The sequence below is a fragment of the Psammomys obesus genome, unplaced genomic scaffold, assembly GCF_907164565.1.
Source record: "Psammomys obesus unplaced genomic scaffold, mPsaObe1.curated_primary_1811, whole genome shotgun sequence".
NCBI classification, from domain to species: domain Eukaryota; kingdom Metazoa; phylum Chordata; class Mammalia; order Rodentia; family Muridae; genus Psammomys; species Psammomys obesus.
Window position 1 is genome coordinate 2186939 of NW_026591918.1, and position 16302 is coordinate 2203240.

Genomic DNA, 16302 nt, shown 5'->3' on the forward strand with positions numbered 1-16302 from the left:
AAAAAAAAAAAAAAAAAAAAAAAGCAAGAAATATGGTTGTAATTTCTTTGGAACATACAATCTTATTTTCTTTCTCCTTTTTTATGTTTTTATGGAGGTCATGGGATCACGGCACAGCACAAGAGACAGGAGCATGAACACTTCAAATGTGCAGGCTCTGCTGTGGTGACTGCCATGCACTTATTCACAAGCACCGGTTTGCTACTTGGTGAACAGAAAGGCAGAGCATGTGCATTCGTGGAGGAAAAGAACACACACGCCTATGACAAGCTGGAAGAACATGAGTGTTCAAACACCTTGTCTATAAGGTGACCTGTCTTTTTTTTTAACCTTTCTCAGCTCAAATACTTTATTGATTTCATCGAACAAAGAAAAAAAGGTATGATTAGGATTTTATTAAAAGTCACCTTCTAGCTAGGTGCGGTGACACACACCTGTAATCCCAGCACTCTGGGAAGCAGAGGCAGGCAGATCTCTGTGAGTTCCAGGCCAGCCTGATCTACAAAGCCATAAAGCAAGTCCAGGACAGACAACCAAGGCTACACAGAGAAACCCTGTCTCGAAAAACAAAAAACCAGATTAAGAAAAAAAAATCACTTTATTGCAAAGTAGGAAACTAACTATATTTCTTATTTTCTTAGCTAAGTCTTGAACATTTTCCTCATGGAATAACTGTCTATTGTTTCCTATGAAGCCTGTTTAAACTATTTGGAGTAGAAAATGTAAAAGGGTGAACTATGTTACTAAGAAGTTAAAGTTACTTAAATTAATTGCCTTTCAAACTGATCACAGATCTGTTCTGTTATTAGATTAAAGGAAGTATTGGAAAAAAGAAACTGTAGAAAACTGAGGCCAATGTGTAGATTAACCTTGTACAGTAAACAGTAATTCTCTCCTCAACTGGCCACTCTTCTGCGCGACTGAAGACTGCTCACACATCTTTTAAAGCACACATTCCAGGCCACAGTGTATTTGTGCAGTATAGTACATGTAACCAGTACTATAACAAATGCTTGTTAAATGAAACACAATTAGAAAAGTAAATCTGGGTCAGCAAGGTGCCTTAGTGGTAAAGGTGTTTGCTGACAATATTCATGATGACCCAAGTTACACACCCTCAGGGGCCACGGGGGAAGGAGAAAAACCATTTCCGCAAACCGTCCTCTTAGCTCTACATGTGCACCATGGCATTCAGGTACCCACACACATCATACACGTGGACAATAAAAAATTAAAACAAATTTACTTTTAGGTTCATCTAAGAAAAAAAAAAATCTTTACAAACTGAAGAGCAAAGGGAGGAAGGTTGCTGTTTGTTCATAGCAAATTAGACTGTAGTACTGATAAATTAACCAGAGTTATATTACTAGTAATAATGAAAAAAAATCTTTAGAACAATGAGAGCAGTTTTTTGTTTGTTTGTTTATTATTCAAGACAGGGTTTCTCTGTGTAGCCTTGGCTGTCCTGGACTCACTTTGTAGAGCAGGCTGGCCTCAAACTCACAGAAATCCACCTGCCTCTGCCTCAAAGAATGCTGGCCATTACAGGTGTGCACCACATGCCCGGCAATGATAGCAACCCCAGCACGCAAAAGGCAGACCAAGCCAGGTTTCTCTGTTTCAGGCCAGCCAGGGCTATATAGAGAGAACCTGCCTCTCGCCACCCCCCCCCCCCCACATACGTATCGGTGCTCTTTCTATTATAGCAATCATTTTTAAATTCATAATTAAAGAAAGGTGTTTTGAATTTACAAATTAATCAATTATTTTATTTTAAAAAGTTTTTTTTAAAGATTTATTTATTTATTAAATATTTATATAGTGTTCTGGCTGCATGTGTGCCTGCACGCCAGAAGAGGGCACCAGATCTCATTATAGATGATTATGAGCCACCAAGTGGTTGCTGGGAATTGAACTCAGGACCTTTGGAAGAGCAGCCAATGCTCTTAACCTCTCAGCCATCTCTCCAGCCCTCAATTAATTAATTTTACAGTCTGGGAATTGAATGGCGAGCACTCTCCCAGTACACAGTATTTCCATCCCTTATTTTAATTATTTTTAACAAACTATTTTAATTATTTTTAACAAACTGTATTCCTTTTTAAAGGATTCCTGAACAAAAAGAAAGCAGAAATACTGCTAAATTGGGTTAGGAAATGCACTGTCTATAAAGTGACCTGTCTTTTTTTTTTTTAACTTTTCTCAGCTCAAATAATTTACTGATTTTATCACAAAGAAAAAAAATATGATTAGGATTTTTAATAAAAGTCACTTTCCAGTCAGGTGTGGTGGCACACACACATTAGTAATCCCTGCACTCTGGGAGGCAGAGGCAGGCCGATCTCTGTGAGTTTGAGGCCAGCCTGGTCTACAAAAGGGAGTTCCAGGACAGCCAGGGCTACACAGTGACACCCTGCCTCAAAATCACCAAACCTAACCAAAAATTACTATTTTTATCAGCTAACACTCAATAGACACCCACTTTGGACACAGGGACTGTCCTATGTACATTGTACTTAGAAATTCACTCCATCTTCCCAGCAATTTGAGATGCGTATTTTCTACCCGAGAGCTGAGGAGAAGGTAGAATCTAAACAGCATGCCCTGGCTACACAGCACGCAGTATGACCCAGAGACTAAGCTGGGGATGTGCGCACCACCCTGCCTTTCAGAGTAACACGGCCCACACTACCTTTACCACCAACACCGAGAACAAGCGAAGTTTTAACGCTCCTCTCTGATGGCAAGGACAGGTACGTTTCATTAAACAGCAGTAGACCACTGAGGAGAGTTGGAGGACTTTCTCCCCTGCTTTTCAGTTACCCTAGGCTTACAAAGGAAATCCGTTATCTCTAAGTGCGCTTAAACAAACAGTATAACACAGACAGGCAGAGTGGCACACAGCTAGAGCCTCAGCACTTGGGAGGCTAGGACATAAAGTTCGTAAGTTCAAAGTCAGCCACCTCAATTCCCTAAGAACCTCTCAAAGGAGGAGGAAGAAGCAATGACTGAGTAGCAGTTTCCAACTGCTGAAAAAAAAATTGTATTTATTTAAAATAAAACCAAGAAACATACAAATACCCGACCTCAATATGCACAAAACTAAACAGTTTCATTTTCTTCTTTCCTTTCTATTTTTGACCCACAGTCACAATAGATAGCCCAGGCTAACCCTGAAGTCCCAATTCTCCAATTCCACCACACCTGGTAGAAATACATTTTCTTTAGCAGCTTTAGTCATCATCGGCCCTCTGTGGGAAGGGGGTATTTTTTGTTTTTCAAGACAAAGTTTCTCTGTGTAACCCTGGCTGTCCTGTAACTCACTTCAATTTCAAGAAACTCAAAATCATTTTTAAATTAAAAACAATTCATTTTTAATTTTGAGTATGTCTGAATGAGGATTTGTGCAAATTGTAAGGTGCCCAAGGAGGCCGGAAGACTACACTGGATCCCCCGGAGAGCTACAGCCACAGTTGTGAACTGCACATCTTTAATCCTAATACTACAGGAACAAAACAGGTGGGTCTCTGAGTTCAAGGCCAGCCTGATCTACATATTAGACACTGTCTCAATAATAAAATAAAACATTTTTTTTCCCAGACAGGGTAGCCTTGGCTGGCCTGGATTCGTTTTGTAGACCAGGCTGGCCTTGAACTCACCGAGATCCCACCTGCTTCTGCCTCACAACTTGCTGAGATTACAGACGTGTGCCACTAGGCCTTGCAAGATAAAACATTTAATACCAAAATGAATCATCTTAACTTGAGTAAGCACTAGAGAGGCTAGCAAAATTCTTCATGGAATTAATCCATAAGCCCCTATTAAGATGTAACAATAAGGGGTTGGAGAGATGGCTTAGAGGTAAAGAGCACTGGCTGTTCTTCCAAAGGTCCTGAGTTCAATTCCCAGCAACCACATGGTGGCTCATAACCATCTATGATGAGACCTGGTGCCCTCTTCTGGCCTGCAGGCACACTACTATAAAAATAATAAATCTTAAAAAAGAAAAGAAAAAGCTGTAACATGAATTTTTAGTTCAAACTACTAAATAACTTGATTTTTAGAATTAGAACTGCAAGACATTTCTGAGGACAGCCATACAGCCTAACATTGATTAAAAAGTTAACTAATTTAGTCTCAAAAACAGAGCAAAACAAAAAAAAACAGTCTCATTATGTAAACATGGCTGACCCACAACTTGCTTTGAAGACCAGACTGACCTCAACCTCTGAGATCTACCAGCCTCTGCCCTCTGTGTGCTGCGCACCATACCCAAACATTTTTTTTTTTTCCTTTAAAAAATAAAAATATTTTCCAGGGGCTGGAGAGACGGCTCAGAGGTTAAAAGTACTAGCTGCTCTTCCAGAGGACCTGAATTCAATTCCCAGCAACCACATGGTGGCTCACAGCCATACAGAATGAGATCTGGTGCCCTCTTCAGGTGTGCAGGCACACACATAGGCAGAACATTGTATTAAATAAATCTTTAAAAATATATGTTTTTTTCCTGCATTGTGGAAGGAATTCAGGACTTCCTGCATGTTAAACAAGCAATACCACTAAGGTACATCCACAGCCAACTAATACAGTTTATAATACTAAATATATAAACAATGGAATTATGCAGACTCAATAAAGGCACACATGGAAATAAACATTAAAACCCTTATGGTTTTCTACTAAATTAAACTTTTCATTGTCTAAATAGACTGCATTTTCTCTTCTCAAATCCCCACAATGTCAACTACCACCTCCCAAAACATTGCTCATAACTCTGGACTTATTCCTTATAATCTGCCTAGAGATGCCAGGGACAGAATATAGGAATTTCTGTTAACTTTATTCTGTCTCTAGAGAAGACCTATTCTGGGTATTTTTATAAGTGGAATCATATAATGTGTGGTCCTTTAGGATCTTATTTCTTTTACTTAATATAATATTTTCAAGGTTCATTTGCATTATAAGTATATATCAGTAATTTATATCTTTTTATAGCGCCAATAATACAGACAGAGCACATTTTAATTTTCACTTCACCAGTTGGCAGAAGATGAAAAGAAAATAAATATACTTATACAGCTGGATCCAGGCATACTGGTACAAGGTCTTATCTCAACCTCTGTCAATAAATTAACTAACTTTGTTATGGCCCACCTTAGCTGCTGTGGATTTTCATGGATACCAACTACCCAGTAGTGATCAGATTTTCCCTTGCAGTGCTCTCTAATATTACATATAGGAGTCCATGTATTCCCAAGTCCTCTGTTTAGCATTCGGACGCAGCCTTCGGAATCCACGTAACAGGGGGTACCTAAATACCAGCAACAAAGAAATCACTTGAAATTATGGCTGTGTACTGTTAAATAAACCTTTCAAAATACATGCCAAAGATTCCATTTTTAACTTCAAAAGCAAAAGGTGGGGAAGATAATTCAGGGTTGCTTTCTGTAAAGGCTCATTACCACGCAGACCCAATTAAAGAAAAGACTCTGCATGTGAGTGGAATTTCCCACAAGGAAAAAAGAAAGAACAAACAAACACAAAACAACATAATGGACCCCACCAATTTCCGTGGAAACTCTGCCCCCTGCTGGAATATAGCAGTAATTACTTTAAGCCCACCGGATAAGTGTCTTGCGTACCCTGGTTAAGAGATGACACAATGCCATCACCTGCCCTCCGCAAAGCATCTTTCACACACCACTGCGGACAGGTCAGTGATAGCACTGCCCGGAAAATACCATGGGATCCACAAATACAAATTCTAATCCCACCGCAGTACTTTTGAACAAGAGATGATAGCATTTCATCATTATGGCCAAAATATTATGACTGAAACATGTATGTAGTCAATTAAACTGAGATATTTTTTTAAATACTTTTTTCAATACCTTCTTCCAAATTCAGTGTTCTATATTTATAGCATATCTCAATTCAGACGGGCCACATTTCAAGTATTCAAGAGCCACACATAGATTGAGCACAATTTTAGAAGCTTCCTAACATGTATAGAATTTACTGGAAAAGACATTAATTTTTATTAATGATTTGTATCTCCTCATTGCTATATAATAAATAAATTAGAAAAACATAGTTTCCTAGGACTGGAGAAGTGGCTCAGTTAAGAGCACTTAAGCTACTCTTACAGAGGGCTATAGTTTGATTCCAAGGACACACAGAGGGGGCTCACAACCACCTGTAACTACAGCCCAAGGGGTCCAGTGTCCTCTTCCAGACTCCTTGGGCACATACATAAACCTAATTAAATTAAAAAAAAATAATAAAAACATAATTTTCTTTGTAAGCTTTCTCATAATAGTGAAAGAATCACTGTTATGCCTAACAACTATAGTTTTCATACATATTTAAATTAAAAATTTAAACATAAACAGAGTAGTTAAATCAATTAAGGCTAAAATTATGAAATTATTTTCTTCTTGAAATGTCTTTAATATAAATAAATAAAAAAAATTATCTTGCCTTCAGCAGAAAACCCTAGCCATGAAAGGTAGGATTTCCTGGTAAGAGGAAGAGGGTCGCCATGCAAGACCTGTTTTTTCTTTTGCCCCAACTCTAGCAGCTGAACTCCAAGGCACTGATCTCCATCAAATCCTGTACCTACAGAAATGCACATGTATCAGAGGTTAGTCAGCCATAATCAAGTCTAAATTTTTTTTCTGTGATTAACTTTGTGACACTTTTTTTCCCCTCTGAGACAGGGTTTCTCTGTGTAGCTCTGTCTTTCCTAGGTCTCGCTTTGTAGACCAGGCTGGCCTCAGAGACCTACCTGCCTCTGCCTCCCCAGTGCTGGGATTAAAGCCCTGTGGCACCACCTCCCTTGACACATTCTTAAAACAGCACCATTTATGGTTAACCCACATGAGGAATCACTCTGATACATTAGAAGCAGACTAACGTATTACACTGAACATTTGTGGACAACATAGTTGGTACCATTTCCTTGTTATGATTCTGGACTGAAGAGAACTGAGAGACATGTGTTGACTACTTTCTGCCTCTCGACTGGATGTAATGTAAGCAGCTAATTTAAAAATCCCAATTGCCTTCACATCCCCATTGTGATGGACTGTGCCAGATAAACCCTTTCATCCTCCAGCTGGTTATCTCAGGTACTATTACTATTTACAGTTATTGGGCTTTGAAGACAGGGTTTCTCTCATAGCCCCGGCTGTCCTGGGACTCTCTCTGTAGATCAAACTGGCCGTGAACTCAGAGATCCACCTGCTTTTGCCACCTGAGTGCTGTCATTAAGGGCATGTGCCACTACTGCCTGGCTCAGTGGCACATGAAAATAGGAAAATAGGCACAATAGGAAAATAAAGTAATAGGGCCATTCAGAAATGTTTGGATACTCTGTCCTAACCCCAAACCAAAATTCATTCACCATTTTTTATGAGACTAAGTAGCAAGTTTTACAAGCAAGCATCCAGACACAGTCCTGAGACTAAGTAGCAAGTTTTACAAGCAAGCATCCAGAGACAGTCCAACCCTCATTTGATTTTTACATGCTCAAGGAGAGAGGAAAATATTGTCTTCATTTCCAATAAGTAAACCATTGTTTCTGGAAGAGTACAGCCAGGGGCTATATAGAAACCAAACAAAACAATGAAAAAAAGAGCTGAAAACTTCCCATGTGACAATCAACACCCCGTACACATACACATTTAGTGCAGCTGCTTCAGGCAGTGCTCGCTGGTGTTCGGTGGTGGGGTGGCAGGCACGGTTGGGCACAGTGTGCACACTGGGCATTCAGAAATCAGGCTGCAGTGAATTCAGACCAACAGAGACAAGCACTGCTACAAACATGAAAGACTCACCGCACACTTAACTTTAAATTAATTTATGGTTGCATTTAGAAGCCTTTCACTGTTGCTAAACTTTTTTGTGACTTCCATTCATTATATAACCTCCTATGTGCTCATATTTAAAAAGATGGGTGCAATGAGAGAGGAACAGTTGGAGCTAGTGGAAAGGTCCTAAGATAGAAATAAGGATAAAGTGTTCACAGGACAAGTGACCCGTATGTATGACCATGACAAGAGACAATAGAAAGGCATGAGGTTGACGAAACAGATGAAGTTCAGATCCCGCAGGACCACTAAGACACCTTGTTATGGCAACAAGTTTGCTTGTTAGTCTAAAAATGAAATGCAGGCAGAAAAATGGAAGCAGAAAAGAGATATATGCATTTGAAAGATCATCCTGGCAGCTCTGTAGAAAACAGACTGTAACTTGCAGCAGCCTTAAGGGCTAATAGATAGTGGAGGCTACTATGACCAGCAGTACAACATGCCCTATGGCTGGGGTGTTAGTTTATGAAATGAGATGAGACAGACTTGGAATGGGCCACTCCACGAACAAAACATGTTCTGACCATACAGATGGAATTTATGTGGCTTGTAGTTGTGTGGCTTGAAGATCTGTTAGTATGAATTGTTAATAAGCTAATAACTGAGGAGAGCAAACTGTTTAAGCAGAAGGTTTGGAAGAAAAAAATGTAAAGGTTTTACTTATATGGCCAAGATGTGTTCATAGATCCTGTTAAGCCAGGTGGTGGCGGTGCATGAATTTAATCCCAGCACTTAGAAGGCAAAGGCAAGTGGCTCTCTGTGAGTTTGAGGACAGCCTGGTCTACAGAATGAGTTCCAGAACAACCAATGCTGTCAAAAAACAAACAAACAAAAGGCCAGTTATAACACGCACACTGACTTTAAATGAGCAACTGAATATTAAAGTCCAAAGACAGGGCTGGTATACCAACTTAAAAGACACAAGACATACATATTTAAAACCACATTTTAAATAAAATCCTCTAACAAGTTTCTCAAACTATTTTGGGGTGGCTTTTTTGTTTGTTCTAAGACAGGATCTCACTATACAGCTCTGACTCATCTGGAACTTTTATATAGACTAGGGTGGCCTTGAAAGCAGGAGATCTGTCTGCCTCTACTTCCCAAATGCTGGGATCAAAGGCGTGCATGACCACGCCTGGCTTTCAGACTGTATTTTTGATATGGATCATGATATCAATTTGGAGTTGCAAGCAAAATTTTATTTATTATTTATACAGTGTTCTGCTTGTATGCCTGCAGGTCAGAAGAGGGCGCCAGATCCCACTATAGCTGGTTGTGAGCCACCACGTGGGTGCTGGGAAGTGGACTCAGGACCTCTGGAAGAGCAGCCAGTGCTCTGGACCTGAGCCATCTCTGCAGCCCTATAAGCAGCATGTTAAAGGTGAAGTGGAAGAGTAAATGTTGCCCGTTATACCTTCAGTCACGCTTGCAGACGTTTACAGCATGGCAGCAGAGAACAACCTATTAAAATCTACTGTAGCTGCGCTGTCCACAGCTCTGACCTTTGGGGAACACCAGGGATGGTGAAGCCAGCTCCAACAAAATTAAGCACACCAGGAGCAGTCAAAAGGAGAAAAAGCATTGTCAGTGAGGAAAAAAGTCTGAAAAGGACAAAGCCAAGACAGTATTCGCACAAGAGTGTTTAAAATCAAACAAACAAATGACCTTTTCAGCAACTTTATGACGGTCTGTGTCAACGTGGGTGGGGAATAACGACAGAGCAAGGAAAAGGAGCTCCCAACTTCCGAAAGTCACTCACAGTTGCTTTGAGCTTTTGCACTAGAAGCTATAGGCTAGTTCTGTATTTAAACTGAACAGTGCACTTGCCAAAGCTTAAACGCTACCAGATTTTACCTTTGAATACCCTAATACCCTCTGGAATAATCTATAAAGTGAAGCAGCCTTGTATTATTATTATTTTTTTTTTTTTTGCTCACCAATATAGCAACATTATCTACATTCAAAGAATACAATGATGAAAATACTTAATAAGTGCAAAAGGAGGTATACAATCGAAAACAAAATGAAGTCAGTAACAAAGAACCTCAAGCAGTTTCCATTTTATTTAAGTTATGCTATTATGTAAGACAAAGAAAAACCTACCTCTATGATAAACAATGCAAAGTTGCTCTCCATGTCCTGCCATTGATACCACAGGTCCGGGAAGGCAGAAGACTTCTTTCTGAACACCTCCAATAGTAAATAACCGAAGGAGCAAAGCAGTGGTGGCAGCAGCGGCCCATCCTTGACCAAGACATATGGCTTCAATATCCTCATTCTGAGGCATATCTACCATCCACTCTTTGCTTGAGTCCCAAGAACTAAAGTGTAGGCAGTGGAGCTTGCTAAAAAAAAAAAAAAAAACAACAACAACAGACAGAAACAACCACATTTTTGTATGTGATTTTTTCCCCCTTCCCTAAGACAGGGTTTCTCTGTGTAGCCCTGGCTGTCTGGGAACTTGCTTTGTAGACCAAGCTGACCTCAAACTCATAGAGATCCACTTACCTCTAACTCCAGAGTGCTGAGATTAAAGGAGTGCACCACCCCAAGTTATAGGGGATATTTTTATATATAACTAATCATGTCAAAGTTTATTTTTCTTTTTTATTACTGAAACTGGTTTAAAAAAAATAAAAAATTATGAGCCAGGTGCAGCAGTACACACCTGTAAACCCAGCACTCAGGGACCCAGAGGCCAGCCTGGTTTACAAAGCAAGTGCAAGACAGCCAAGGCTACATAGAGAAACCCTATCTCAAAAAAAAAAAAAAAAAAAAAAAAAATTTATTTGGTATGTGCATGTACATGTCTGGTACCAGGGATACAACCACTGTCTTGAAGGTAATAAACACTCTATGAATGTGTTACATCCCAAGCCCATGAAATAAACTTAAAATGATCTACATTAATACCGTTAACTCATATTTTTAAGTGTATTTGAAGATATAGGACACATCCACAACATAATATTAAATGGAAAACTGGAGGTAAGGGCTATAAAGTGTTTCTATACTGTAAGTGCACAAAACAAAACAACCAAGACTTTAAAAGATACAAAGTAAACTGTAATTAATATAAAAAATAAAAACAATACAAAGTATCAAACCATAAATAACAGTTCCCATTTTAGAAAAGAATTAACAGGAAAGACCAAAAGGAAAGAAATAGTAATCACAATAAGCAAAACAAAAAAAGGATATCGATCTACCTAGTAAACCATGTAAACTAGCCCATGATCCACTAAGCAAAAGAGAAAACTTGATAAGTATTACATTTTGATATTACCTTCCTTTGAAAATTTTCTTATGTAAACTAGCCCATGATCCACTAAGCAAAAGAGAAAACTTGATAAGTATTACATTTTGATATTACCTTCCTTTGAAAATTTTCTTTTCCAATAAGAAAGATTTCAAATCTAATCTATGGCAAAACAAAACAAAACAAAAGCCCCAAACAAACAAACAACCCTGAGGCTAAAAATCCAATACCAGTACTGAATTAATTCTAAGAAATATAAAAGCTTTTCAGATAATAAAAAATATTCTACATTTTGTAGTGGTTACTTACAAGTGTATATAACTTTTGTCAACTCATCAACCTGAAGTATAGTTACATTTTATTGTATAGAAATTACACAATAAACTAAATTTAAAGAAAGGTTCATACAGAGAGATCTCAAGAAGGATATATATCTAATTATTAATTCTTTTGGGTTTGTTTTTTGGGGGACAGGGTTTCTCTGTGTAGCCCTGGCTGTCTTACAACTCACTTTGTAGACCAGGCTGGCCTTGAACTCAAGAGATCCTCCTGCTTCTGCCTCCCAAGTGCTGAGATTAAAGACATGTGTCACCATCACCTGCTTTCCAGTATTAATTCTGGAAGAATGCTAAAGGGGATTTTCTTTAGGAAATGAAGGGAACTTTCATTTTCTGAGTGTTCTATTAATGTTGCTGTTATAATAATAACAACTACTATTCAACATAAAATATAATAAGGAGACAACTAGAGCAAAACACATTCTGAGGTGTTTACACCCAGTTCTAGTTTCTGGTATTTCATACTATAAAAGATACAATTTGATCTAACCGTTTAACAATGCCAGATTCTCCCTATTTACCTTGCTAATTCATCAGCACCTTCACAGGCCAACAAAATAGCTTCATGGGAAAGAGTTCCCATTGTGTAATTGAAAGCATTCGATAGGTGTGTTGCGTGGTGGATGGAGGTGTCATGGAATTCCACATCTATGGCACTATCTTGATCATCGTTGTAGCAGCGAATAATCCCAACAGAGTTCCACACCTACGGGTATACAAAATCAGGTAAAAAACCAGAAACTCTAAGACTATATACACTACGAGAACACAGGCTGGCAATCCTTTAACTCAGTCTGTACCTAAAGTTACCACATTTTTTTCTAACTCAAGCATAGCTTCAGAAAGCAATAGTAATATTAGAGCTACAATTACTAACTATTCTTTCCTTTATAAAAAGGTCACATAATCAATTAACAAATGGAATGTTTAACATTTTAAAAACTACACTAGTAGTTTTTATAATTAATAAAGTACTTAGAACTAGCCTTTCAATAACAAAATCATTACATTCTTTCAAACGAACACCTCAAACTTTGAGTTCCCATACAAATAGGGATGCAAATGACAACAGATTTATTTTTCTGTTCAAATAACTGGTTTGTTATAGGATAAATATATAAATTATAAAACAGTACAAATTAGTAACATTTGGAAAGTTTATTTTCCACTGTGTACACTATAGGCTCCCACTATACTGATGTACACCATAGGATCCTTGTCTGTTTTGTCTGTCTCCCTTCCTCTCCTTCTTTCTAATGTATATGAGTGTTTTGCCTGCCTGCATGTATGTATGCTTACCGTGTGTGTCTGGTGCCCACCATCACCAGAAGAGCATACTGTTAAACGTATCTATAAGTAAAATATTGACGCTAAGATGTATTACTCAGTGAAGATTCTCAATAACAATAAAGTTTTATTATGAAATGCCACTCTTCCTATTTTTACAAGTATTTATGTCAGGACTATATCTTTAACAAAAACACCTAACAAAATTTGCAGAATAGAAAACATCAAATAACATACTCAACTTTTCAAGCTCTCAAACATAGAGCAAAAAGCTGGTATGTTCATTCATCAAAAAACATGCTTAATGTCTACAGTGTTATGCCTTGCTTTAAATACTATATTAGGTTTTCTTTTTTAATTTTAAAAAATTTTAAAAGCTGCCAGGGAGTGGTGGTATGCGCCTTTAATCTCAGTACTTGGGAGGCAGAGGCAGGTAGAGTTTCACTCTGGCCTACAGAGTGAGTTCCAGGACTGCAAGACTACAAAGAGAAACCCTGTCTCAAATGAAATTAAAAAAATAAAATAAAATTTTATGTGTGTGGGTATTTTGTTTGTGTATCACTGTGGAAGCCAGAAGAGGACATTCGATTCCATGGGACTGGAATTACAGTTTTAAGCTGCCATGTGGGTGTTGGGAATTGAGTATAGCTACTGTTCATAACCACTAAGCTCCTAAGAAGCTACATTTTAGTAAGAGCGGTCTCTGTTCTAATGGACCTTACATCCCTGCGAACAGGGTAAAGAGCTCTTTTTACCGTACTCATTACCATCTAGTAAGAACTGCTTCTAAAGACCAGCAGTGGTGGCGCACACCTTTAATCCCAGCACTTGGGAGGGGTTGGGGAGGCAGAGGCAGGTGGATCTGAGTCTGAGGCCAGCCTGATCTAGTGAGTTCCAGTACAGCCGGGGCTACACAGAGAAACCCTGTCTTGAAAAACAAACAATACACACCCCAAAAAATTGACTTCTAAAGACATCTAAAAAGTGTTTTAGAATCCAAATACACACACACAGACACACAGACAGAGGCATGGTGGTACATATCTACAACCCCAGCACTCAGGAGGCAGGGTCTGAAAGCTATCACAAATTATTTGAGGTCAATCTGGTGTACGTAGTGAGTGCTAGGCTAATTAGTGAGATTCTGAGAAATAAGGTTAAAAATACTCTTAACAAGTTATGATAAGATATATAGTCATGTTTTCAGACTATTTCATTTTGTAAAACAGAATTACCAAACTTTTCAATAATATTGAAATAAAATTAAAAATTTTATTTAACCATGAAATAAACCTACCATAAAATTATAATCGACCAAATGCTCTATCCCCTTAAGCAAGGTTTTAAAAATTATTTCCTAATCTATCAATAAAGTGCAGGGAAGAAGCAATGCTGGAGAATGACTTAAGAGTTAGTTGTAGAGCAAGGCTTACCATGAATCTGTGAGAGAGATGCAAAGGTGTAGAGCTTGACTGGAATGGCTTTTGTCGGGGTGTTGGCAAGGGCCCATCATAAAATGGCCCTTGGGGCTTTATAAGGGGGACATTGTGAATACTGTCTGCTTGATCATCTTCCTCTTCCTCTTTATGAAGATTAGTTCTTAGCATTGTAGCATCTACAGTACAAAGGATTATAAGATAATCATAAAATTAACAACCTAGAAAAAGAAAAGCATTGTAATGATGTTTCTACGTGGACTTAGGGACAGCTGACACACTACTCGCCTCTTGCACCGTACTCAAAGAATGTGGTGATAATTCAAAAGTCCTGCGAGGCAGAACTGAGAGTGCCTTATGTTAATCTAAGTAACAATACCAACCTTTATTAGTCGTCACTGCATTGTCAGCTACCACCACTTATAAAAAAGTCATTTTACTACTACTTGATTTTTATAGAATTTCTTTTTTAAAAAAGTTCTGGGTGAACCAGTGAGAGGACTCAAAAATTAATTAGCTTGCTGCGCAAACAGGTAACCTAAGCTCAATCCCCAGAATCCATGGAAAGCTGGTGAGAGAGGACCAACCCCATGTATGCTGTGACATGCACACACACAAATCACAACGTTCTTGAAAGCTGGGGCTGTGGAGATGGCCTGGAGGGTAAAAGTGTTCGCATGTACACAAGACTGAATTCAGCCTGTCAGTTTAACAGCAGGAGCTTTTATGGGACAGGCCATCTTCCTGGCCCAGTGTTTGTGTCTTTAATTTAGATTTGTATGTCTTTGAGTGCAGATGCGTACATGCTATGGCACATGTGAGGGGGTCAGAGGATGACCCCGGGAGTGAGTTCTCTCCTGCTACCTTGTGGAATCGGGAATCAAATTCAGGTTATGAGGCTGAGGATAAGCACCTCTATCCTCTCTCTAACTTTTCTATTGTCGACCTAATTGAGCTAATCTCGATTACTTCCTTTTTGTTTGGGGTAGAACTTCTTTTATAGTTTGTTAAAGAAGCTTAGATTGTTGATTTGAAATGTTTTAAATAGGGTTTAGAAAGGAGCTCTAAACACTAATTAAGCCATCTATGATAGGTTTTAATAACATTTGGAAAACTAATCAGCAAAGAGATTATCACATGTACAAAGCTAAATTCATACCAACTGAGTTTTCATCATCTGTCAAGACATGACTTCGGTGTCTAAGACGATCCACAGCCAGCATGAGGTCATTATCATCCTCATCATCATTTCTAATTCCTTTTGAAAAAGAAGGAATCTCAACTGCATTGTCATTTAGAAAATCGCCAGCACTGCTTGTATCATCTCCATCAAAAAGGTCATTGTAGTCCTTTTCCACTTTACTAGATACCTTGAAAAATTAAATTAGAACATATTAGTAAATAATTTAGAAAAACACAATTAAGCAAAAGGTAGCTCTTTCTCTCTTTTTCTTCTGTTAATGCAGTAGAGATAAACTCAACACCTCGCACTATATCCCAAGGGCAACCTTTTTGTGTTTTGTTTTTTTCAAACACTGTCTCCTAGATCCCATATGGCCTCAAACTTACCGTTACTGAGAGGCTGACCTGAAATTTCTGATCCTGCTGCCTCTACCTACCGAGTGCTGGGATTACAGCCAGCCACCAACACACCCAGCTTCTAAAAACATAAGTGCATACCTATGATTTAAGAATGAGGGGTGCTGGGGAGATGGCTCAGAGGTTAAGAGCACTGGCTGCTCTTCCAGAGGTCCTGAGTTCAGTTCCCAGCAACCACATGGTGGCTCACAACCATCTATAATGAGATCTGGTGTTCTCTTCTGGAATACAGGTGTACATGCAAGCAGAATAATGGATACATAACAAATAAATAAATTTTTAAAGAAAAAGAATGATTAGCATATACATTATTTACTTTAAATGCCTTGTGCTCTGGGGACAGGTCAGGATCACAAAGATAGACATGAAGTGAATATCATACACAGGCAGCTACTTAAAGAGCTGTATCACCATTTGGCCCTGCTAAGCCTGCTTGCTTTTTTGACTCAAAAAAAAAAAAAAAAAAAAAAAGGTAACTGCCTGGTGGTACACACACGTATTCCCAGCAC

The 16302-nt window shown here is 38.6% G+C and overlaps 1 protein-coding gene across 1 annotated transcript in view; it reads right to left on the reverse strand.

Moving 5' to 3' along the window:
* The window catches only part of Wdhd1 (WD repeat and HMG-box DNA binding protein 1), a 35622-nt gene that overhangs the window by 4090 nt on the left and 15230 nt on the right, over window positions 1–16302 (reverse strand). The window contains exons 10-15 of the mRNA XM_055612305.1: window positions 15354–15564; window positions 14192–14373; window positions 11993–12177; window positions 9978–10219; window positions 6481–6618; window positions 5155–5311 (exon numbers count right to left, since the gene is read on the reverse strand). Coding sequence (XP_055468280.1) covers window positions 5155–5311; window positions 6481–6618; window positions 9978–10219; window positions 11993–12177; window positions 14192–14373; window positions 15354–15564 — 1115 coding nt within the window. The remainder of the gene's footprint in view (window positions 1–5154; window positions 5312–6480; window positions 6619–9977; window positions 10220–11992; window positions 12178–14191; window positions 14374–15353; window positions 15565–16302) is intronic.